Consider the following 27,802-nt stretch of genomic DNA (forward strand, 5'->3'; position numbering starts at 1 on the left):
GGGGAGCATCCGCACCCCCCCCCCCCGACTGTATGGACGCTCCGCCACTGCTGATAACTAGTTTTGAACAGTGCTTTCATTTTTAAGTCTGAAGGTATCTATGGATGTAGGATTTTAGAAGATTAAGGGTAAGGTAGCGTGAAGATAGAAACAATGTCGATGGTCGCCATTTTGAGAATGAGGAACCGAGCCACTCATGTTCCCCGGTTACGTATAATCGGTTCGGAAACCAGTGTTCGGTGTTCGTGTGTCATATATTATCAATATAATGCTTATTATCCTTGGTACGACAGCGTTGCCAATTTCTCTGTTATACGTAAACGGCCAACTCGTATGAAATTACGCTAATTACGATTTTTTATTTTTTAATATTTTTGTATGACCATTGACTACTGCATAAGGGTAGGAATTGTGTGGGTTCGCAATCAGTTGCCAATTGGGGGTGTCTCTTAGATGAAAACAGAAAGTTAAACTTTGTGTAAAAAGGTAAATGTTTTTACCGACGTGAACAGGTCTATTTGCAACCTTGAGTCGGACTGAAAAAGATTAAGATCGTTGAAATCAATGGTCTTTGAGGGAATTTAACCATTTTCAGCTACTATTTTCTCTAAAATTGTTATACAATTAAAAACGCTATAAAAATCCGTCAAAATGCTGTTTTGCTGGAACTTTTAAGTTTGTTTTCCTCAGGCCAACGAAATTTAAGTCTTAAGTGTTTAAAACGCAGAAACTGGCAACGCTGATCCACAACAGTAGCGAGATCGTAACTTATGAGGCATCTTTAGGCATTAGGGAGGGGGAGGGGGGGGGACTTCCTTCAAAGGCACATGATTGGTCACAATTGATCATCAAAACATTTACATTATTATATTTATATTTGTTTGATCTCCATATTAGCAAAGATAACGAATTAGAAACGATTAGAAGACTTTAGAATTATAAGAGACTTTGACTCATTTTTCAGAGAGTCATAAGCAATATTTTAATCTACAGATTGAATCAGACTTACTTCATAACTCACGGCTCTACGTATCACTCTCATATATTTTACCCTCCACTCAGCCCCCCCCCCATCGACGCCTCACCCCCACCCGCACCGTGTTATCTCTTCAACAAAATAATAATTTTCAACAAAGTGATCATAATAATAATCATAATAATAATAATAATAATGATAACACTGAAATGACTCTTCAAATTTGCATTGTTTGTTTATTTTTTTTCTTTCTTTTTACAAATGTACATTTTTCTTTCCTTACAAAACTTTGTATTTCCAAACCATTTTGCACTTGTTCTATAAAACATAAAAAAAGCAATGAAAACAACAACTACAAAATGGTTGCTTTATTGTAAAAAAAAAACAAAAAAACAAAATAATAATAATAATAAAATAAAAAAATGGAATGGCATGATAAACTGAGGTTTCATCACTTGTTATAGGCACATGGTAGAACTTGTACTGATCTTGGTAGGAATCACTTTGAAGAGAGAGAGGGAGAGGGGGGGGGGGACTTCCTTCAAAGGCACATGATTGGTCACAATTGATCATCAAAACATTTACATTACTATATTTATATTTGTTTGATCTCTATATTAGCAAAGAATAACGAGTCTCTAAGTAATATCAGTTCATTGATCATTTTCTGGGTATTAGCGATACCGTAATAGAAGGATTATTTAAACCAACCGCCAATAACATTTCATTAAGTGAAGTTTCCAATTTCGTTAGAGAAGTCGTAATCCTCTTACAAAACTACAAACCAAAAACAAACTTGTTTTGTTACAGTAAGTCCTATTAAGTGACTCTTGGAAACCTTTCAACGTTTTCTAAGCAATTTTGGTTTTGTTATTGTTGTTACTGATTTTGGTATTGTTCTTTTTTTTTGTGCTTTTTTTGCTTTAAGAGTATAATTGGGTTTATAGGTGTGGTTTTCCGAATAAGTATATTGTAAAAATGATTTAAAAAATAATACATGTAACCGAATATATTGCATTGCCGAGTATAACATACCAAGCCGAATCTGGGTACGTTTAACCAAATCATGTTCGTGTAGCCGACTTACTAACGATTAAGCGACACCACCATTTGAAAGAATCAGTTTCCTAAGCTTGACTTAAAACGTTACTTCACGAATTCCTTCAAATTCATGTTAAAATTAAAAAATTAAAAAATTCATTGCGTTAAATGATATTTTAAGGTCAAATTACGAAATCGTGTGATTGACGAAAAATCAGTATAAAATAAGTTCTTGGCAGAAAATCACTGTGCAAAGTTTACCTCATACATGGTAATACACACGAGAATTAAGAGTAAAAAGATTGTAGGCTTTGCCCGATGAAAAATCAAAAATGAAATCAAAATATAATATTGCAGTATGTCCCGCCCCTATTAAACGTTCCTCTGTAGATTAACGATATAATTAACATAATCGATCATCGGACGATATTGACGATATGGATGTGATGTATACCGATGTCGGTAAAATATAGCAGGTATGCGGTATACCGATATTGACATTATGTGGTTCTTCAACCAAAATGTTTGCTAATATTTATCACAATTTCTGACCACCCAGCCATTTTTTGTTTAAGCTCGGTGTTATGAAAAGCAAAATTATCTTAGCCTACACAGTGCTGAAATCCAGCACGTAATATATATATATAGAATAACGTTATGGATATTAATTGGATATTGAATAACGTGATCGATATTAATTGGATATAGAATCTACTGATTAGCCTATATAGGTTATAGTCATTCAGTTTCATTTCTGCGCTTCTTCTCCTTTTTTTCTTTCCATTTTTGAATTATTACTATTTATTGCTGTTATTACTTTTTTTTATTCTTTTGTATACATAATTTGCATAAAATTGTTAAACCTTGTCGGAATACGAGGATTTCAGTTACAATATCAAGGCAAAGGGGCATAATGGTTCAAATTACTATAAATGACTATAAATGGGAACAGATGGGGAAAAAAACTACAATACTGCATATCCCAAACAAAATTGGGTTGGTACTAAATTATGTATACAAAAAACACCACACAGACATATACCACGACGGGCGAAACTACAAAATGATATAAAAGTTTTTATTGAATGTTTCGGTGTGTATCAACTTTTAAGTGAAAATTTACTGCTTTCTGCTTTTTGTTTAGATTTTTGTTGACAAATATTGGGTGATTGGAAATGGTTATTCAATGCGAGAATGAATCAATATTACGCCTATTGAAGGGAACATTGACCCTTGACCTTTGAAGGCTAGTGACCATTTCTTGAATGTCTAGCACAGTGTGTGAACTTAATAGTGTACACATTATGATTTTAGCTCTTTTGATTACTGCATGTTTATTTAAAAAAATGGCGGGTTGGTCCGTTGTATATGACGTCATAATATTCGTAAAGGTAAATGTAGAATGTGCCCAAAAAAAGTCACACATGACTTAACAAGTTGACGCCATTGTCCCTTTATACTTTTCGAATACACATCCCCCACTTCCCCCACTTCCCCCACTCCCCCATTATGTTGGAATGGAGTTTCTGTTCAAAAATATACTTCAATTCATATTGATTTATACACGTTATTTAACGTTATACTTGATTGCCCATAGATTAGAAATATGTTATATGATGATTAATATAACACCGCGTATAATATTGTCTAAAAATATCCAAATTTCCAGACTTTATATCTTTCTCTTATTCGGTAAAATGAACGACTATGAAACAAAATTAGGGAGATTTTAAGTTTCGATAATTTATGACTAAGGAATGTGACTTTAAGTTAAAATATCGCTTTCAAAATATTTTATAGTATTTGGCGGTCCCTTCGTAAAACTACATTCCTTTTTTTTTAAAAAGAGCACAATGGCCAATGGCCACTGCAGCGTAAAAACAATGCAATCAATGTTACTATACCATTGTAATATACAATACAGATGTGGCCGTTGATTGGGTTATATATCCATCTAAGTAATCATCGCAAACGCTACATTATTTTATTTCGCCACTTACACAATAAATTGTGTACCTGGAAAGATTTTAATCTAGCACTGAGCACTAAAAATTATTATAATAATTAATAACAATAATATTTAAAAAAAAATGGTGGGTATGAGATGTTACCATTAAATATGCATTGTTATATGCTACATTATACAAATTTGCAAGCACAAATCTCGTGTATCATAACACAATATGATCAGAAATGACCTAAATTTTTAACATTTGACCTTGTCAAAGAAGAAAACAAATACAGATGTTTACATCAGTTTACACGCATATTGGTTTGTTGGTTCAACAACAAAAAGAATGGGGAAAAAAGAAAGGAAAAATTGCGTTTGAAATATATTGCAAGATAGCTGCGAGGATTCCTATAGCCTACAGTGGAATTACGACCTTCCTTACCGGTTTCGAACCTGTGGACACGCAATCAGCGTCCATAGCCTAGTGGTTAGGGTGTCCACATATAAAGCGGGAGGCCCGGGTTCGAATCCCGGTGGAGGCTGGAAGTTTATCACTGTTCTGGATTTTCCAACTCACTACAATTTCAATGAATATATATATATATATATAAATATATATATATATATATATATATAAATATATATATATAAATATATATATATATTTATATATATATAATAATTATTATTATGATTTAATATATATATATATATATATATATATATATATATATTAAATCATAATAATTATTATTAACGATTTGAGATACTGGTCGTCAGATTGGCTTTTGAAGTTTAATTGCTTGATTCTTTTAATTTTAAATTTCCTTTTTTTTTTCAATTTTTAGCAAAAAAACCCTCAAAAATGTTACAAATATTGGAATGTTTTTAGTGTACCCCACATGGCAAAAGGTACTAACCTATTGATTCATACAATATAAATTTTTCTTCACCAACGTAAAAGTTATAAAAAAAAAAAAATGATAAAAAAAAAGAAAGAATAGAATGTACCCTGCCACGTGGTTGTATATAACACGGAATGTTTGTTGTTGCCTGTGCTCGTATACTGTTAGGTTAATTACCAACATTGCTCATGATTAAATAATGCTTAACTAGTTAATACATATTCAGTTGTTATACTTTAATATTATTATTATCATCATCACCAACTACCAAAACCATTGAGTGAAACTAACCCACAATGAATTCAAGCCATATACGTTGCCTTGCGAAACTAGCGGGTCAAATAATGAGAGTCCCTTTATCTAAACTGCACCATGGGATATATCGGGGGGGGGGGGTGGTGAAGCTATTGAGTCTTAATATATAGTAGAAATATTGTCTACAAAAACTGCACTAATCCAAACAAACAAACTAACTGAGAAAAAAACATCATTTCTGAAGAAAAAAAATCTATCATTTGTATCGATGTTCCCTTAGGAAACATTGTCTCTTTAAGACTACCTGGCAAGATTTAATATTCAACCATATTTTTTGCATTTCAGTTCTTGCCTTTGTTGTTGCGGTAACAGTGTAGCTACATCCTATACGAAAGACATCATAATAGTAGACAGTTATATGTTGGAACGCCCACTAATGCAGTATATACGTGTATTATTGAAAGGCAAAGTTTACGTGAGATTCAATGATACCTTCTCCTTTGTTATATACGGAAGAAGATTTTCCTTGAGTGATAAGAAAATTTAAAAGAAAGATTGATTGAAAGAAATTGGTTAAAATTGCGACGTATTGATCTCAAATTTCTGAAACCTTCAATATTATTGTTATCCTTTTTCACTTGTTACTATACCCTCTTCTCTTGCAAAAAAAACCCTGTACATTAAGGCAACGTTTTATACAGACCCTTTTTCGTATTAGACTTACTTTGTTTTGCTACGAACTAAGTCACTAATTAAAAGAAGCAAAACTAAAAAAAAACAATAAAAAACTGGAGGATCTATTACACCCTTGCTAAGATACAAAAAGAAAAAAAAACATCTTTGCATCTAAATTTTTCCCTTTCTTGTTTCCTGTATCAACGCATTCTGAGTGTTCTTTGATAAGATCTGTTTCAAAGAGCATTTCGGCCATGCAACCTCGATAATTCAGTTCTCGGAAAACCGAAATACTGCCATCATTTTACAACAAAAGTTGTTTTGTTTCTTCCACCCTCTTTGGCGTTTCACCTCCCATGCGATGGGGGGATGCAAACATTTATATATACTTCTGCTTGAAGCAAATTCTTCAATCGAAAAAGGTCTCTATGTTAGGACACAGACTAACCGGGCTGTCAGCAAATGACGTCATTGCGGTGGAGTGGGTGGAAGTTTCGTTTTTCGCTGTGCGACCTCAGTTTGGCTGCCTCACCGAGTACTTGCAACCCATCTAGCGGGATCGCACCAAAGTGGCCGTACGGCATCGGCAATGGACCTCGGCTGAAATCGAATTTGAACTCGGTATCTCGGCCCTTCGGTGACAACGAGGAGTAAAAATTGACCTCGTCGGAGTATTTAGGGATAGAGATAAACGGTGGTCTGATCAAACTTGAAAATTTCGTGTTTCCTGGGCTAAGTTTGGGGGTATCTGGTAGGCAGATCGAATCGGCGAATTGTTCCGTAGTAGCAGTAGTAGTACGCGGTGAATAGAGAGTAATAAATGGCACGCGAGTTGGCATGGTTCTCATGAGATAGTTGTTGATCTGAGCGAAGGAAGCCATGCTATCCATTTGATCTACCGTCGACGGGTACGGACTGCGACTCATATCAATCGGACTAACCGACGACCGGGAAGATTTGACGACTTCGTTGTGGTGTCGACCTCCTTGCTGTAGTCGCAGAGGAGAAGGTGGTTCAGGGGTCGATGCCGTAAGAGATGGAGATTGGCAACTGCTGACCCCGCTGTCGGTATCGTCACCGTTCGACAATGTTCTCTTCGCGTCGACCTCTGTTGGTGTCTTTGAAATCCTCTCCACGTCCTCAGATGTCAGACTCTCCACGCTGCATTCACTGTCGCTTCTCTCACGGAATTCGATGTTCTGCTCGTCGTCTTCGTCGTCGGCGGCAGCGATCGCTGCGGCGACATTTTTCCTGTTGGTCTTACGGCTGATGGTGAACTTTTGTGGATCTCGACCTTCACGACGTATGATCTCGGGAAGGATTCGTCGCCGAGCGTTGATGAACCAGTTACAAACTTGCAGCATCGTCAGATTAGCGATCCGAGCTAAGTAGAGTTTTTCCTGGTCGTTTGGATAAGCGTTGTAGCGATGTTCGTAGAGCCAATTTTTCAAGATGGTTACGGCATCTTTAGGTAGATTACCGCGCCTCTTCTTGCCAACCCTTGAGGAGAGCGGAGAACCGGGCTTTTCCATTGGCCGGGAAAAGCAAGCACCATTTGGTCTAAACTTCTTGTGAATGAATTCTGTGACACCACCACCAGCAGACATTTCGTCTCCTTCCATTTCACTGTTATCTGGAGAGATAGAAAAAAAAAGATAAATATTTGATAAGAGATTCACATTTTTTCCCTATCATGCAGACAAGGTTGATTCATGTATTGAGTATGCAAGTCACAGCTAATCAGTTCCTTTCGAAAAAAAATCGCGAACTTTGCACAGGCAAACCAAACCAAATACACACACATGCACGTACATAACAGGGACAGACAGACAGACAAAAGTGACATATTTTATCAGTAATAGACTTGACAGTAAATCGTACGACGGGATGTTTACACACGCGTGGTAATTAGCATTGTCAACAAAGAGCAGTTACCTAAACAGAAGGATGGGAAAATTCTATACCAAAGTCGTATCATCGTTGAGTATATTATGCACACAGTGACACCTGTTACAAACGTCCAGAAAATTTCCCATCGCTTGCAACAGCTGGCGTGCGTTAAATTGCGGCACCTTAACGAATCCGACTGCTTTAGACGCTGTAAAATTTGACGCACACATACTCTAGGCACAGTTTACTCTCATGGTGCTGTTAATCGATATGGTAGCGCTGATTTCAAATCCTATTCGGTCTTAACTTATTCCTTACAGTTTATTATTGATCCCCGCCTTACTTGAGTGGGTTAGAACACTATATAGGCTATAAATATATACATAAATATATATATATATATATATATAAATATAAATATATATATAAATATACACACATTGTAACCGAATTTGAGAACGAATATAACCGAACTTGTTTTCACGACCGATAACTATCCTATCGAATATGTTACCATACATTTACCAAAGATCAGCTGATTATCAAACAAGTATTTCTTGAACTTTGTGTCGCTAATTTCGTAATGAACTACTTTGCGTAACAATGTACTGAACATACGCATAGTCAAGATCGACTTACTATCCATTCCAATACCAACTGACCAAAATATATGCCTACATGCTGTATAGCCTATATTTTTCATGTTGCCGTTCGTCGCACTAAAACGTGATCACTCCATACAACGGTTGCATAACTCTCACAATACCATCCCTACTGAGCTGTTACCGGTCACCTCCTAGCCTCCCTCTCTTCACCCCCCCCCCCCAACCTTCCTCTCTCAACGGATCCACATTTTACAGAAAAGCAACTGATTCATATAAAGCTGTTAACTGTCACAATGTAAGTTTCACTATTAGTAATACTTTCCATGCTATAGCACGTCGGTGGTGACACGATTATAAAACTATCAGCTTCATCATCATCGATGGGTAAATACCCAGCATTGTTCACCTTCCGACGATAACAAAACTGTTCACACATTCCAAAGTATAGTAGTCCTTAAACCAGCACGACGGTCACGCCACGTGGCGGTAAATAGAATCACGCCGCCATCGCTATCGTCATCACTTAACACCTCATAAGTTTTTCCCTCCGCCGTCTTGTAAATCGTTAATATAATATATTGCGTGATTCACTCAATAAACGATTACGTGGACTTGTGGCACGTGTTGCGCGAAGTATCTGTTTACATTTGCCACGCTTCTCAGAAACCTCCTACCGAGAATTCTCCCACGAGGACCATGACAATGTGGTAAAATGGTTCGAAATTACTTTGAATGACCATGAGAGAACTGTTGCTAAGGTAAGGTTTCCCTCCTCCATATATTAGTGTGGCTGCATGCAGACAAGATACAGGCGTTTTTTTTTTTTTGCAAGGGTTCGGGAAACTAAAACTGACCATCCATTTACATCAAAACGTAAGACGTTGCAAAAGCTCCATGTAAATTGATTACTGAATGAATGGTTTACTGATAAGGGGAGGGTTAAGACCATTACATGGACAGCCTTCCGACGCTTACACTAATCCTTATTTCCTTTGTTATCATGTAGCAACCAGCAACGAGTAAGGGATGCGCGGGTTGTAAAAAAAAAAAGGCTAACTTACAATAAAGAACCAACAATTTATGACACGTCTGCTTGGCACAATGTCATGCATATATATTTACCTACTATTTACTTGAACTTAACCCCCTGCAACCTTAGGTTTTAAAACGAGTTACTGTCTGGAATCGTGCCAATTGGTACTACTACGCATAATGAAATCACAACGTTGACACTAACAATATGTTTACACTAGCATAAGAGAAGTGTCCATGCATACAGTTCAAAGGTATACACAACCATTTTTTTTTTATCAATGGTTCATGCATGGGTTCAGGTCAAAGTGTTTACATTACGGTAACAGTCGAGCCATGAAGTAGTTTTTTTTTCTGCAATGACATATATACAGATACAGTGAATTACACTGAGATAGGAAATGCACGCCTAAAATGAACAAATAGGCCTCTATATATATATAGCCTATGCTATGATATGTCTCAGTTAAGATTACTATGCAAGTGACATGAATCCCTCGATTGATGGACTGTCCGTTAAATAGATATGATCGTTGGCACATGACAAAAAAACCTACTCGGTTAATGTGTGGATGTGAATCTTTCGGAAAGGATGAGAAGGGGTATAGGGGGAGAATCATCGTCCAATAAAGAGAACTATTGCGGCAACAACCATCCTCCTGCTGAAGTTCAAATATAAAGGTCTACATCCTGACTGAGAAAGGATGATGGAATGATGTATTACCATGGAGATATCCATCGTACAGTGGACACAATCCTTTAACAAAGAGAGACGCAAAAGCGCGACAATGAGGACTGGACAACCGAGAACAAAATGTCTTCACACATTGGAAGAAGGACCTGCACATATGACCATCTTTGATGCCATTAACAAGATAAAGGGGATGACTGCACGGCCAATCACCTCCGAACAGTCCCATACTTTCAAATTGTATAGTGTCAAACACCTTCCTCGCAAAATTCAAACCGATTATTGTGTCCTAAATGAGGTCAAAACAGAAACTGTCTGGGATAGCCTACATGCTAGCATATACAATCAGAAGAAGAATTACAAGAAGAAGAGAGTAATAATAACCAAAGAAGCACTGAATAGCTCTCTCGACAATTGATTAAAACCCTTTACGATGTACCGTTTCATTACGCATGTCTGGAGAATTCAGCACAGGTTCAATACTTTGGATCATTTGTCAAACTGTAAGGTAATTCAACTTTTAACCCTATACCCCGCTCTACCATCTGGTTTTTTATAGTCCAATGATTAAGATTTAGACTATCGAGTTCTATCAATTAGTTTCGAATTGACTGGTATATATCTATTTGGTGTCTCTTTCTCGACGACCTTTCTTTCATTGGCCAACGTACCCTGCTTTGTTTCCGTTTATACGAGGAGAGCGACGGGGGGGGGGGGGGGGTAGTGTTCGTTTCGACTGGCAAATAGTATGACAAATCTAACAGTAAAAGTGAGTAAGTAATTCACTCATTCAAATGTGTCCAAATGTTGACGACTGTAGACAAAAGTGAAATGTATAGTCTACAAATGGTACACGGTAGCACTAAATCAATCGAAACTGTTTTCACCCTGTTAGGACTAAAGAAAAGTTCACTCTCAGAACAAGACTGAAAGAATGAAAGAAATCACTGAGGACACGTATACCAAAAATTGTCTTCTCACGCTCTTTAAGTTTTTTAATATTTTTTTTATGCATATCACCCCCAATAAACAAGGTCTATCTATATAGTTGTGTGTCACTATAATGTCAACACTTTGGTCGTGAACTTTGAACACGGTCAATGGAATTACAGAATAGAGGAAACAGTCTATATCACAAGTTACCTCGTTTCCAATGCACCCTTCAGTTAACCTTGGGACGACCTCACATGCAGTGTATTTTTATATAATAGACTATGTATATAAGCCTATAGATATCATTGAAACCTTGATTTTCTTTGTCATATGGCCAATTCTTTTGTCAACTTTGTTACCATTCAGAATACACACACAAATATATATATATATATATATATATATATATATATATATATATATATGCCTTGGCCTATACTCAAATACTCGAGCCAAAAATTTCCTTTTTCTATATTATTATTCAAAATTGATATTTCATATAGCAAACTTGTCAGCTTGATTCAGAGCAAGCAATACACCACCAAAATAGTCTAGTAAAAGCAGTTACTTCAGTGCTTTGAATTTTAGGTATTTTTTTTCTTCATATTTTCCACTAAGGATTTTTTGAACACTCTTATTATTATTATTAATTATTATTAATGTAATTATTATTAATGTAATTATTATTAATGTAATTATTATTATTATTATTATTATTATTATTTTTAATTTTTATATAGGCCTAATTTTTATTTATTTATTTTTTAATATTTTTTTATTCCTTTTATACTCATGTCTGGTCTATGTCTGACAACAAAGGCCTATAGTCAATTAAGTTTCATTCCAAATATCAAAGAATGTTCGAAATTAAAATAAAAAAATTGGGGTATCTGGGTTTGCAGCTTTTATATAGTTTGGGTATCGACGTGTAAGAGATTGATTGGTGTGTCCTGGTGGCAAATTAGTTCTTCTAAAAGCACACACACACACACTCACACACACACGCACACACTGATTAGATAATATCTTTCCAACAATCGATTTTGAACCCTTAAACCCGCATCAATGTATAACACCACAGCTTATACTTACCGTACATGATGCAACAGTGATTACGGTCAATTGATTTAACAGTTAAATAATTGTCTACATTAGTAGAATAGTTAGCCCTAAGTTCATTCTCATTGACTTCTAATGTCTTCACCTTTTTAATTGAATTACATTGACCCTCGCGAAAGAAAGGAAAGTGGATTATATGATAAGGTCCCTTTCATATTGGTGTCACAGTATACAGCTTATTACAGATGCTCTAACCACAGAATAGATGCCAGCCTGTTTTTTTTTCCCCTTCTTTTTCTTTTTTCTATATAAGATGTCTAGGAAAGCCAAACTTTCTCTGCACCTGTCTGTGGATATTAATAAATTGGATTAAATATCAAATTTTGAAGGGGGAATTAGAGATTTCCTGTTTGCTCAAAAGTGTGCTTTTGTTTTGAATATCTTGATTTACTTGACTGTGTAGATTTGACAGTTTGAAATAGCAGTTGGCTTCCTCTCACCGGAAAACAGTTATCATAGAAAGAGTTCGTATTTACCCTAATTGGTACAGATGGGGAAACACTTGTCGCGTGGAGGCAAGTGACAGGGCTCTGGTTCAAGTTCAATTTAGAATACCCTCTAATATAATAGATACAGTATCCTGTCGGAATATACTCAATCCCTGTCTGGGTCTGCAAGGTTTGTGTAACCACTAGTCATTTTGTCTGTTATACTTAACATCCCATGCAACTTGTACAACAATATTAGAAATGAAAACATGAGTTAATAACTCTACACCAATGCGCATGTTTTCATATACTTTGCAAGGAGCTTAGATAGTCATAACCCTGCCCCCTCCTTCCCCACCACTTTTACATCATATCCCAATGCTAACAAGCATATCAATGCAGTTGGTATAAAGACCATTAAGGGCCGGGCTCAAATAAAATATCCAGTCACCACTTCTAACGTGCAGTTCCATTTACGGTTGTGTTTCTTTGAAATATCCGATGTCGTATAGTGAAGCAATCAGCCAAGTTATGTGCAGTTAACGGAATTTTTGCTGTCTAAGTTTAGTATGAACTATAGGTTAATTGAAAATGCAAGCTAAGCAATACATATCGCTATTACCGGTTGTATGGGCCCCCCAAAAAAATTAAATGTCCACCATTATTTTATAGATTAACAGGTATTATTGACTGTAGCAATCCTTTAATCTCTAAGCTTGTCCGTTCAGAAACGAGAAGCAAAATAACCCCTCTCCACAAACTGAACAACAGAGAGGTCGTGAAACTTATGACAATCAATGATGGACTATATCGGAAGTCGCGCTGCTGAGATCAAACTGCAGAGAGAGATAACGTTCGCAGTAATCATTGTACTGACAGCCGGAATTAGAGAGCTAAACGCAAATTATGACTAGCATTAGTCTCATCACAAAGTGATCAAAGGCTAATAGATTATTGGGTGACCTCTCCTCGATTAAATGAGGAAATTAAATTTCATGTTTTTCTTTTTTACAGAGAAACACGCTATGATATATTTTTAAACATGCATGAACAAAGAAAGGACCAGCAACAAAGGGGGGAAAACACGGCGTGGATAATAGTAGTAAAGTAGTAGTTAGTAGATCCTTGACCAATTGAGGAATAGAGTAAAGTGATTCATTGTAAATCTGTGGGCGCTGGTTGCCGAGCTAAATGGGCGCGCCGTGTTTGTAAAATGGTTAATTTGGTGGCATAGACAATCTGATTGACGTGGATCGATAAAAGGCATGGCCGACAGTTTTACCCGCAAATTATATCTTCCATCTATTCTTTTAATCGCTGAGTCGCTGGAATTGTGATCTCTCTTTAAGGGTTATACCAAGCAATAGTAATAGTATGCAAACAATACACAATAAAGTTATGACGTCACCGATATTGAATTAGATGTTATTGTCTGGCGATGCATATATTGGATGTACGCAGGTTGTCCCAAATCTTTAGAAAAGTTGTTCTCAAAGTTCTCAAACTATAAATCGTCATAGAAACATATTATCATAAATACTTTGTTTGTTCAGTTCAATCTTTACGTAGGAAAAATATTATTTTTTAGTTTTTATTGTCTGTGGTTTTTCTTGTGAATTCTAATGCCACCCCCCCTCCTTCCTTAACCCCTTGATTTTCCCGCAAGTCACAGCAAGGACATGAGTGGAGCGGATAAAAAGAGGGTATATGTTTGACCTAATTCTTTATCGCCAATGTAATCAACGAGGCACTTAAAATTCAACTCTGCAAGGTTTTTTTTTTTGATAATGTCTAATAAAGCAAACTTTCGTTTGACTTTAATGTGCTATCATGGCTTCTCTGTTGTGACTATAGCTGTCCTTTGTTTGATACTTTCTGCCAATCGCTCGCTGTAACTCATTATGACACTCCACCATAAAAGAGAACGCAACAAACAAAAAAAGAAAGACAAGAGCAAACCAAAAAGAAGAAGAAGATGCGGGCATAGAAATTTCTATCTCATCGCTCTTAGTGATTTGACAGAGAATTAAAGTGCTGGTATGATTTACTTTACTATTTATCTCCTTGTGGTAATATTTGCAAGTATAGGAGGGCGTCATATCGCAATAGCCTCGTATAGATGGTATCTTGTTGTCTTTTTTATCGCTCAGTCTCGTAGTGAACAGACGCCTTTAGTGAGGCGTTTAATTCTACGTCAGTAATTATGTCTTTTCATTCTGTTTGGGTTGAGATATTAAGCTGGCGGCTACAGAATGACAGGGTAGGCTGGTTATTTCCTATTACAGTGTAGGCTATACTTTCTTTTTTCTTCTTCTTCTTCCTCTTTTCGTTTCTGCACGATGACGGTGGCCCTGAAAGTTTTTTTTTCAATTTTTTTTTTGATGATTGGCAATATTGGTCGACAAATAAGGGCTGTATGCCGTTACTAAAAAAAATCGACCCTGGAAAAATGTCCACCGAATAATCAAATAAACAGGCGGTTGTGAAGATTTCGTATAGTTTCTTTCGTCCCGCCGTTATCATCCCTTTTGATTACGTCATCGCATGGTACTATAGGGTAAAACAAATAGTATATAGGCCTTTCCACATAGGCTATATATAACAATAAATATTTTGCCTCAGATTCCCCCCACCCACACCCCCCATCTTGCCACCATTGTGACAAGTCTTATTGTCTAGCTAGCCTTTTCCCGTTAAAGATAGGAGAAAACAAGTTAGATTCAATATGTTGATCTTCTTTTCATAATTCTTCGCGGAAGGATCATTCCCCCACCCCATCCCACCCCCACCCTACACACAGACGCCCCATGGTGAAACCAGCACGCAATGCTTGGGATGAGTTATATACCGAACAGGATAAAAAAAAAACCAAAAGTTCAAAGCGACTTAGCTATATTTCCATTATGTCACAACAGATGTTTTGCATCCTCCGATAAACCCTACTATTATAATAAAACACAAAGTCTCGTTGAATGTACAGTCATTTACAGGGAACCCTCCGCATTGACTCATACAAACACCTCGTGGTTTGAATCTATTGATATTTTTCTTCTCACTCCGTCGTACACTTTCATCCTGTGCCGAATTCCGTGAGTCAAAACGGAGAGTGTTAATAACGCCCTGTATAACTTTACAAACCGCGATTAGTCATTTTAGACTATAACTATATGACATCTCTTCCAATATGTACAGTAACTACATATGTACTTCTTTGATGAAGATTACAAACAATAATATTCTTATTTTTTTGTTCGATTTTTTTTCCTTTGGCGGCGGTGGGGGGGGGGGCAAGTTCTTTTATTTTTATGTAACCATCGCGTCTTTTGACACTTGCCTATACTCTGACTCATAGACATATGTATTACTAACTATGTACATAATATATACTTCCACGTCCCTATACATTCAATTGTGAAATAACAAATCGGTTTCCGTTCGTTGGACAATGCTTTTGTCACACTTTGATCGCTCGCTTTTGGTGATTGGGTGTGGCTTTAATACATTTAGTCACTACCCGGGTGAATTAAAAGCACAAAAAAAAATAGAGGGATGAAAACCGTTTTAATAATAATATTTCGAGTGAAAGAACTTTGGTTTTCACGAGTCGCTGCTTAAACGTTCAGACAATTGAAATATTATTCTTGTCTGCACACGCATGTGAAAGTAGAGGGGGAAGTGAGCAAACTGCTTCAACATAAAGACAATGTAACCCACACCAGTGATTCTAGGAAAGAAATTTTGAAATAAACTTGATGAACTGTGAAACTTATCTATGAGTTGAATTACTTTCCCTCTCTTACAAAACAGTTCTCGCCATTTGCGATGCAATCATCATCAACTCACGATTACGAATGAATTGATTGGTTGCAACTATATCACATGGTGTCATGTGATTCAAACTGCGCATGTGTGCGACGTCAAATCGGGTCAGGTCAGGTCATACAAACACGAGTGTTTGTATCACAGAATGAAGTCATATTTTCACTGTCTATCTAAAAGAATAAGGTTTTTAAAAAAGTATAAGCTAAAAGACGTCAAGCCACTAATCTAAACTGCTGACATGCAAGTTTTTAAATTATTTTTTATGACCCCGAAGTTATTGTGTTCCAAATTTAAGCAGACATATAATAACAAAACACATCAGCTAAAAATACACTTTTGTCTTCGTCTACGAAAAAGATGGTGTAAATAGCAAAACAATTTTTTTGGTCTGGTACTGCCCTGGTTTTTCTGCCTAATTATGAATAGTTTGACTTGTTGGTTAATTATTTTGCTGAGCTTAGTGAGTGATTATTGCTTACAATTTTTTGTGTTTCTACCGAGGTGTATTCTATTAAAATTTCAAACCTCCCAACACGACAACCTTGGACAGATTGTCAATAGTTAACGATTGCTTTGTCACAACAATTTTAATTGTTCACTCTGTAAATAATTCTATATGAATTGAGTGAACTATTTCTAACAGAACGTACACCGTCTCAACATTTTTCCTGTCTTTCAAAAAACAAAAAGAAGCAACACTTCGGAAGAGCCAAACAAAATACTTTATGTTCTTCCATGACAAGATCAGCCCATGACAAGATCAGCCCATAACAGATCAGCCCATGACAAGATCAGCCCATGACAAGATCAGCCCGTGACAAGATCAGCCCATGACAAGATCAGCCCGTGACAAGATCAGCCCGTGACAAGATCAGCCCGTGACAAGATCAGCCCATGACAAGATCAGCCAGAATGATTACTAAGCATATACAGTTTATTACGATGCAAATGGGACTATGCAAATATTACAACTATGCCGAATAGATTTGTCAATAGGCATTTATGTCTTACACGTATATAGGAGTGTCAGAAGGTGGGGGGGAAGGGGGAGTGGGGTGTTGGCTGGGTAAAGAACCACTATATACATTGAAGGTATATACTCTGGAAGCCCCTTATTGGTTGATACAGTTAACCCGACCACGGGGAACAGCACGGCTGTTAGGATACCTGCAAGTGTTGTATAGTTATAGGCCTATTTGGGATGGGATGGGAGGGGGGGTGGTTAACAGGTCCGGGGATCCCCCTTCCGGGCCAAAGCTTACACAGTTCCTCCAAAACTCTGTATGTATATACTGTTATATATAACATATGTATGTATGCATGTATGTATGTAGGTATGTATGTATGCATGTGGGTCTACGTATTGCAGCCGCTTTTCTACCCAGTTTTGACTTTCTTTCTTTCTTTAAGTTAGTTATCAGCAGTTCCTTTGTACTGGACATTATACCGATCTTAACCTCTTGAATCAGTCTTCCTACTGTACATCGTATTCCAATTATCAACAGTGCATTATAATTAGCAAAAGAAGAAATCGATTTATAGATAAGATGAGCTCAGAGTTGCTCGCTGTTCAACCCTGGGCATTGAGCGAAGGGAATAGAACACAATCACAAGGAAAGAACTAAACTATATTATGCGAAAAGGTGGCCCAGTGGATTTCCGAGGAGGTACAGGTACCTATACTTAAATAGAGTGACGTATACCATCTTTTCGCATTCGAAAACCGATAATTAGGAACAACCCATACCGACACAAGGTGAAACAAAGGACTATATATGGCAACGACTGTGCTTTCTAGTGTTGTTTCGTCATTATTATTACATGAAAAAAAAGTATAGAAAGGATTAAGTAAACTAGATAAGGTATATATATATATATATATATATATATATATAAATATATATATATATATATATATATATATATATATATATATAAATATATATATATATATATATATATATATATATATATATATATATATATATATATATATATATATATATATATATATAAACATTAAAATGGTCAAAATATGTGGGTATTTTGTCGAAGGTGTTATTCAACCTCGCCGTATGGCCGCACCATTCGGTAAAATAAAAAGTTGTGGGCAGGTGGACGAGGCAAATGTCGCCTTGCGTCAAGACTGGCGGGTACATTTTTACGATGCTTTCTATGTAAAAATTGTTTCAGAATGGAGTCAGAAAAACGGGAGAGTAATGAAAAGAAAGAAAAGCATGCGAATTCAATCTTGTAGACAAAGAGTATATACATATATATATATATATATATATATATATATATATATATATATATATATATATATATATATTATATATATATATATATATATATATATATATATATATATATATATATATATATATATATATATATATATATATAGCCAAATAGCATATATATTTTTATTCGTTCCTCTTTTCATTTTACTCGAAAACCCGTTTTGAAGAAAAATATGCCTCAAGTTCTCAGAACTCGTGAACCCCCCCAAAAATTGGGTCATTCTAACTTTCCTTTTTTGTGTCTAGTTTTCTTTTCATGGTGGATATGCTGTATTTAAGTGTCCGGGTCATTAACTCGCCAATTATTTCCTTTGTTTGTGCTCATGCTAGCAGACTGAAAACAAGCCGATCATGGTTTTGTATATTCGACCAAAATATCCCGTTTCGATCATATGACTATAGATATGGTGTCAATAAATGTTCGGATTAGCCCTCTTTCTCCGTAGCAGCATCACCACATTTGGCGAATGCGCAGACTCCGTGTTGATGACATCATACGGTATGTTAATTAAGTCAACTCAAGTACGGCTTCAATACGTTAATACTGCGCATGCATACATAATATATATATTTCTATATATTTCAATATTCATACTTGGTTTTTCCTTGTGTCAATTGACCGTGTTGGGGTATAGGGGGTGGGGTAGGGAGGGGGCGGGTTAAGTGAGAGGTGGAGCGAAGGCAGCTGTGGGGATTTTGTAAAAGCCGTGCACATCAATATTAGAATCAGAGGTATCTTGAATTTATCACCAAGTTACCTTTATGGTCATTATCAAGTTTTTTTTAACCCTTTTTCATCTTTTGTAAGTTACGCTGGTTGGATCACTAAATAAGTAATAAACACGTCTTCTTATGTCGTTCCTACAGCCTATCAATCGGCTACCTGTTCAAATATCGTTATAATTTAACTACCGTATACTAAACGTCTCTTCTTCATTTTGTTAGAGCGATCCCTATAATTCCATGTATATCCATGCACTATTTAATTCTTCATCATGAGGCTATTATCGGAATTGTAAATTATGTATAGGACATGTGTCATATTAACTTAACTTGACCCACCCACACTTGGACCCCCCCCACCCCCACCTCAATCCATCGACGTCACACAATCTTGCAAGCTGGACATGAAAACTAGAGATGATTTATGTCTTCCTGCGAACCAAACACGAAGTGGTTCTTGCGACAGTTAAGAGTGAAAGTGGTTGGGTTTTCCGGTATTTGGATGATAATAACCTCGTGGTACAATAACACACAAAAACTAGGCACTAGTATTATTTGGAATACTGACTTTTAATTGAGGGGGAACAGATCCATAAACATCACATGTCATTCGAAACCACTGCGTCACTCATCTTGTGACTTGCAATGCCTAGATTTCGACACGCAACGCTTGCAATTTGGTAAGCAATATTGACAAGTCTTGTGACATTTTTTTGACGAATCATGTAGTTTCACCTCCGATGAACGCGTTAACATTAATATAATACTACTAACACAACCAGAATCTGGCATGGGTAACAGAAATTCAAACAAATATAGAGCGTCAGAGGTCTCACGTTCAACGGCGCAAACTTTTGAGAAAAAAAAATATATATATATATATCTATATATATATATATATATCTATATATATATATATATATATATATATATATATATATATATATATATATATATATATATATATACTACGCGATGACTATATGTGCATGCATGGTAATGGTGATATTAATAGGGTCACCTTGATCACTGATTATTCAAATAGAAATAAATCGGGGCCGACAGACCAATAAATCCGATTTGATAAACCTCTGTTTTCGACCGAATAAAAAGACTTGGACTATCACTCGATCACTATCAGACCGAGTTTAGCTAATTATTTATAGCATTTGGCTTGCTTTTGCTTACACGCATGTCTAAAATGACGCGTGTCGGATACACAAGTCTCATTGAGGTATTGCCTATACGTGTAGCATCAGCCATATGGTATATATGCGGGCGGGTCAAAAGAATGTTTCAAGCAAATATAGCACCAAGTCTTGCTATATGAATTTTTATCGTTAACTAAGTTCTTTTATTTTATGTTTTCTTTAGATATTAAGAGGCATTTCGGTTGTTTTACTTACGTCCCCAATCTCATTATATATAAGGCAGGGAGTTACAAACAACAATGGACAAAGACAGGCAGAACTAAAGAAACAAACTCGCGTTTGCTTTAGACAGCCTACATCAGGTTCTTCTCATTAGTGAGTTCACATAATGTATAGCGAGGTGCGGCATGGGGTGGTACCGACATAAGCCCCTCCCCCTTACCTGCATGGATGGTATTATCAGAGATTAGGGGGACTTTCCAGTCTGACAAAATCTGTATATTTATAAAACACTAAGAATCCTTGCCTGCATAGAGGTGAATATAGACTGTTTTCATTTGATTTTTTCTTGTTAAGTCGGGTATATATATATATATAAATATATATAAGATCCATATACGTTTAGCAGCGATATTTTTTAGGGACTTGTCCAGGGGTTCGTTTTACTGTGTACTCCGGTTACGATTCATGTAGCATCCGCATCGAATCTATCATTAACTTCCGCTTTTACTTTCACATTCTGTATAGATATGACGAACCCATCCACACAAAAAAAGAAAAAAAAAGAAGACATTTAAAGCCTTTTAAAAGAACATTTTGGCTGTTACAGAGAAAGAAAAACCAAACCAGAAAAAAAATCAAGAATTAAATCAACCAAAAGAGAAAACAAGAAAAGAAAATGTGATTTTGTTATTTTCGTTGATATTTGATTTTTTTTCCCCAGTATGTTAGAAACATTGATCGAGCGAGGCTTTATAATGACTATATACAGTACAGTACGTGTGCATCAAACGCTATGAGTGAGACCCTATAATGATAATGATGAGTTCGGAGACAAAAAAGGGCAGGGGAAAAAATGGATATTGGCTGTAAAGGTTTCTCGACCTCCGCCTGTTCATTAGTCATATCTTGTGCAAGAAATATATATATATATATGCGTGTATTTTTCAATAACACTTTTGACCACTTTTGTTATAAATATTACACTATAATAACCCCATTGTGTCACTGTCAACTGTCACTGAAAAAGGACGCTGCCAACAAAACAGGCTATAAAATTCAAATTGTATCTTAAAAAGAAAGTGGATAAGTTGACCTATAGACGAAGTGTAAGCCAATTTGTATTTATCAAAACACTGTTCTTATCTCATTGTTCAATCTTTTTATCATTTTTCTTTTCTTGTTTTTAAGCTGAGATTGAGCAAGTTGATTGAATAAGCAATGATATTATGATCATATTTTTTAAAGAAATATAATTGAAAAACTAATATGCGTGCATTGCGGGCGGGATTCAGCTATACGTCACAGAAGGATAATTTACAGGGTTGGAAATGTCATACTTATACAATAGCGGGTCACAATTGAGGCTAAGTAGGCCTAAGTTCTGTCTTAATCACGATATCTATATTGTTCCGCTTTGATATGCGGTTAAGGACAAATTGTGCAATACCACATGTTATTATCATGAAATGACTATTATAAGTGACGTGGGGGTTTGACTGTTTTAAGTAGCAATCGCTAAACTACGCAGTATAGGGGGAACAATCAAGACACGAACAAATAGACACACACACATATACAGACACACAGACCTAGAATATTATGCTGATTTTTCCTGGCATTGTTTACCTCGTACCTATACGATAACTTGTCAACAAGTTTGTAAACATTTGAACTGCTAGTAACTTGCCCATGACGCAGATACACATGCGCCATTGTCAGATATGTAGGTTATATACTCCAAAGGGTGTTGTCATGCGGACATGACCTTGTCGTGAACTCATATTCATGGGTGTGTTCCAATAATAGCGATGTAACATACATAGCCACCTTGACAGTTAACCCTTTTTTATCCAAACTGTTTTCAAATAAAGAGGTTTGTAGTGTATGCATATTCTTCCTTACTTTTTTTTTATTAGTAGTATATTTGTTATTCTTGTCCTGTCCTGCCGTTCTTGGAATTGTTGAACTTTGCAACGATTACGCTTTGGCGTTGGCTATACATGTGTATCCATAACCACACGTGACATAGCGCCTGCAATATTGTATGTTTATAATGTCATTGTGTTGGCTTTCGACATGAATTTTATAGATTAAATATCAAACAAAAGTTTCCGCACATCACAATTTTCCCGTATGGCCAAGTTACTTGTTACATTTCTGGTTTTACGCGCTTAACTTAGCACGGGCAAATAAAAAACATGATTTGTGAAGTTTACACTATACATACGTATGTATAACCAGGGGTTGTCTTTCCGATAACAGCTCCCCGGCAATACTTCCCATATAGTATAGCCTACTACCTACTATACAAGGGTCGTTGAGACAACGATAGATTGGTACAAATTGGGAAAGATAAATATTTCGGGTGATAATGAGGTCACCTTCAAAATCAGCAGACGAGTGGGTGATGACGTCACTGGCAACGCGCACAGGGGTTAGTATCGTGTAAGCTTGTGGCTTGAGTTTGTACTAAATGCTATACAGGCCGATATGGTGAAATAAAAGAAAATATAAGATATTTCTTGAATTCCATAAATATGTAAGTCAATTGTACCGTGTTTTTAAGGAATTAATTAAGGCATATCCGCGCGGCAGAAAGCATAGGACTAAAATGTAGACGGCGTTTCTTCCCCGTGGTCGACATTATCAGTTTTACCACGGACCATATCAACAATGTCACACAATGTCAAATAGCATACCTTAGGCTGTTTAGAACAACCCCCTTCGTTAGTCATGCCTAACCATATAAACTATACATTAAATAAGTAACGCAATCAAAATAATTGAATTCTCATGTTGATACGGATGGTGCATTGTTTTACATTATGTGTAAAATAATTCGTTTGACGCACAATAAACCATACATGCTACTTAATGGTGATAATTTGCCACATCGCCAAGCATAGCCCTATATAACGTTGTATTTTTATTTTATGGTATATGGACAAATAATTTCTTTTATCCATAATACCGACACGTATAGTTGAAGCTGTGGCTATCATTGAGGTATCTAAATATGACAAGATCGTGGATGGCAGAAGCCATTTGTGTAAATAACATTTTGTTTGGCGACAGTATACGTGTAACCTGTGATAACCTCGTGCATGCACTTTCCAAAACAAAAGACATAAAAAAGTGACTGAAAAAAGGTGTATATCGTTTGGCATAGGCTATATTACCCAAATTTTACCGACATGAATAGAGTATGCGCGTCACAGTTATAATTACGTACATATAGCCTTCTGTGCAGAACATCAGCAGGTGTGTACACACACAGTATATAATATATACACCCGCCCTGTTTACCCCGGGATGAGATTCTTGAGGGGAATTTGCCAAAAGGTTAAACATGGGGTAAACAATCTGTTTTTTTTTAACAGAAAGAACGTTATTATTAGGTTGTGGGAACAGATGTTTAAATCGGCGGGACAGTTCAGTCTCGCAACTATAGATTCCTAGCCTTTTGGTTCTATTCACTCGCTGGTATAGGCATGAATTACTTCAGTTAACAGACATGGTTTTTTTTGTGTGTTTAATTCTTTGCTATACGGTCCGTTAGTCTGCTCATTACAGCACAACTAATTTAGCCCTGCAGCTAATTTGTTAGGGAAACGTCCCTATAAACAGAGTTTTCAAAAGTTACCGGATTTTCATTATCAAATGTCAAAATCTAACTTTAGAACAATATATACCGTTCGATTCGTGGTGACAAAACTGTCAGTTAAACTGTTTTTTACCTCCATGGTTAACACGCACTCAAAGCCGTGGAAGAACTATTGACAGCTAGTAGACTGCAAATATGCCTCTCTCAATGCCATTCAAGCTCGATTACACACAAAATGCACTACTGCGGAGCATTTTGTAAGTATATACTGACTTTCCGTCAAATGCCAAAAAAAACCCTATGTATTACTATGAAACCTATAAAAACCTATTTAAATTTTATTCTTTGAAATCGAACGCAAGGCTTATAACATATCATTACTGTATATATAGATCGACATTAACTTTTGAATAAGCAAAACAGAGTTAACTTGCGCCGAGTACAACAACATGAGATTTGCCAAGTACAAGACTTTATAAAGCACCAGTATACATACAGTATATGAGTACGTATATTATTTTGCACTTGTATGTATATGCCTGTAATATAGACAAGTTCCGGCATGCCCCCCCCCTACAAATCCACGTGGGTGAGGAGGGGTAATATATACAGCGGCAACTTTGTGGAAAGGATTAGTACGAGCGTGTTTACTCACCACAACTCTGTTGGGCATATAGCGAATAGTTACTATAGAGTACAAAACTTATCTAGCATGCAGTCAATAAGGTCTAAACTAATCCGACTTAATATCGTTTTCTATAGCCAATATCGTTCTGTGTGTTCTGACTATTATATTCCTATATCAAATCACTCTGCTCTTGATTACTCGCCGTTTATTTGTTTTTTTATGCTATAAGCATGAATTCGTCATATTTGTTTTCCATTAGTACATATTATTTTTAATCAATGAAAGACTGGATTTTGTTTTTTTTTAAATATCGTATCATATATGTGTATGTGTTGTTATCAATTGAATGTAAGTGTTTTAAAATGCTTCAACCAAACACACGGAGCATGTCAATGGCGTGATAACTTTATTCGTATTACATCAGTTCATATAATTTATATATATATATATATATATATTTATATATAAATATTTATATTATTATTATTATTATTACCTGTGGGCACTCGCCATTACGCACACAGCACGATCACAGCAAGCTATCTTCATAAACAACAATATACCCTCATAACACAAAGTTAATATTCATTTTCCTTTCGACAATGCTTGATAAATGTTACAACACCGTGTTGTTTGTACGAAATGATTGATATTGATGAAAACAACACACAAAGTACAATGACCAATTTTATCAAAATTTAATTTGTTGTACCATGTCTAAGCCCGTAGGCCTAAACATAGACGATATTGATAGGCTATTATCATTGATTAGAAAAGCTTTTAGAATCACGCATAGAATGTGATTTTATGAATTATTATTTTTAAGATGGTTGGTTTCAAACGTTTTTGAGCATTGTAAATATGACCTAATCTTTCTGCCGTATACAACAATAGACATTTTTTGGCGTTACACGTTCCCCACCTGTACTACTTCTTTTGCAACGACGTAAGTATTGTATTGAAGATACTAGTTTGTATGGGTTGTCCAATTCAAAGCGTTATTTTGTAGCAAATATAACGCATAATAAATAATGTAGCCTACATTGCGACCCGATATAGAGACATATATAGCTCAGTATACATTTATAGTCGATGGCAAAACATGCGCTAAGAAAACAACAAACCTACATGACCGCTGTCAAAACTATAAATAACGGCTGTTCACATTTTATACAATATGTTTGAAGAGTCTTGTTTTTGTCTTTCTGTGTGTGTGTATGTGTGTGTGTGTGTGTGTGTTTGCCTTTGATATTGTTCCAATGAATTTTGTCTGTTTGTGCATGGCTTGAACAAAAAGGATGCTTAACTTGGCATAATATAGCTTGTTCACCAGCTGCTACCAAAACAATTAAATAGAGACAAGATATGTGATCAGTGAACGAATTAGTCCTACTGATATATATATATATATATATATATATATATATATATATATATATATATATATATATTGATATATATATATATATTGATATATATCTTTTTAATAATGTCCGCGTTGTCAAGATTAGCAATTCTTTTCTTTTTTTTTAAAACTTTTCTATTGAGTGCTTTGTCGAGATTCACTATATAGACGAGCAACAAATATGAGTTCTTACAACACTATATACGTTCACGAATCATAGCGCTTTCGATTTTTTCCCTTTTAATTTGGAGATTTCGTATGGTACATTATTTATTTATGTCTATATTTGAACTTTAATTTTCACATGGATGGCTATTGAAAAGATAGCGAAAGTACCATGAATTAAACGGCATTTATTAAGCTTATTGATTGTTCATTTTACAACAAAAGTTACATTGTTCGTCGGGGGCTCTCGCTTGTTCATTATATCGATAGGCTCAACTGCTATATATTAGTCGTTTTAATGAAGAGGTTCCTTATATGATTTTGCTTTGGTTTGCGGATGATGAAATCTTTTCTTCATATTTTTTCTTTTCTTTCCCTTTTTGAAAATTTAAGAACTTGCCAGACTGATGCAGACTCAGATATGACGTGCTACATTTAGGACAACGACTTTAAGACATTTGAATCACGGCTTCAAGATTGCTTTAATATAATGGTTTTGGCGTCACCAGTCGTTTTTTACAAGGAAAACAAAATTGCTAATTACTAAAGAAAAAGCACCTCATATAAATCAACTATAGACCTGCTGCTAAACGTACCCCCATCTTGCAATATTTTATTTCGGTTATACCGGATCAGCAACTTTTAATTTTATCACAGATAAAAAAAAAAATTAAAAAATCGTTCATAAAGAAGAATAGGAAATCATGCATATCATTTGAATATGAAACATAAGATGAATATCAGAGGGGAGCGCAAAGGGGTGGGGGTGGGGGAGGGCAGGGAGCAGGGCCTTATTGTGAATGATTGCGAAATAAACCATAAATTTCCAAATTGCAATAAATGTATAACATTAAAGTGAAACAACAAGTGAAAAAGAGAAGAAAATAAAGAAAAATTAATATCGTCTTACCTCTTTTCGATAGTGGCATAATTTGCTGCAACACCGTGTCTTCTTTATGCTTTCAGCAAGTGCTGGTAATCCACGCCGTCCACAATCTTGTCCTTTCGAAAGCGAGCTACTTTTTGGCAGAAGCGGTAAGTTTTAAAAAGATTATAAATATATCCGCAGTTCGGCCCCCGTTGCAAATGTCAAAACAGTTACTAGCGTACACGCTTACTGTCTACGTGAAAGTCAAAAATATCTTTGATTGAACCCGACGGAGTTTCCCCTAAAAAACAGACAGCGCGTCCTGTAGTATATTGTTGCTTCTCTTTTAACACCTGTCTTGTACCCAGATATCCTAACTATCGAAGTTGTTACCAATGACTGTTATCCTC

At 35.8% G+C, this 27,802-nt stretch overlaps 1 protein-coding gene across 1 annotated transcript; it reads right to left on the reverse strand.

The window, feature by feature from the left end:
• Positions 1–1,192: 1,192 nt before the first annotated feature.
• On the reverse strand, positions 1,193–27,802 carry LOC139973916 (uncharacterized). Its single transcript, XM_071980805.1, has 2 exons — positions 27,435–27,802; positions 1,193–7,436 (listed from the first exon to the last, which is right to left on the reverse strand). Exons 1-2 carry the CDS (start codon positions 27,451–27,453, stop codon positions 6,259–6,261), a joined length of 1,197 nt encoding a protein of 398 aa, XP_071836906.1. The 5' UTR covers positions 27,454–27,802; the 3' UTR covers positions 1,193–6,258.

Source organism: Apostichopus japonicus, chromosome 9 (assembly GCF_037975245.1).
Source record: "Apostichopus japonicus isolate 1M-3 chromosome 9, ASM3797524v1, whole genome shotgun sequence".
NCBI classification, from domain to species: domain Eukaryota; kingdom Metazoa; phylum Echinodermata; class Holothuroidea; order Aspidochirotida; family Stichopodidae; genus Apostichopus; species Apostichopus japonicus.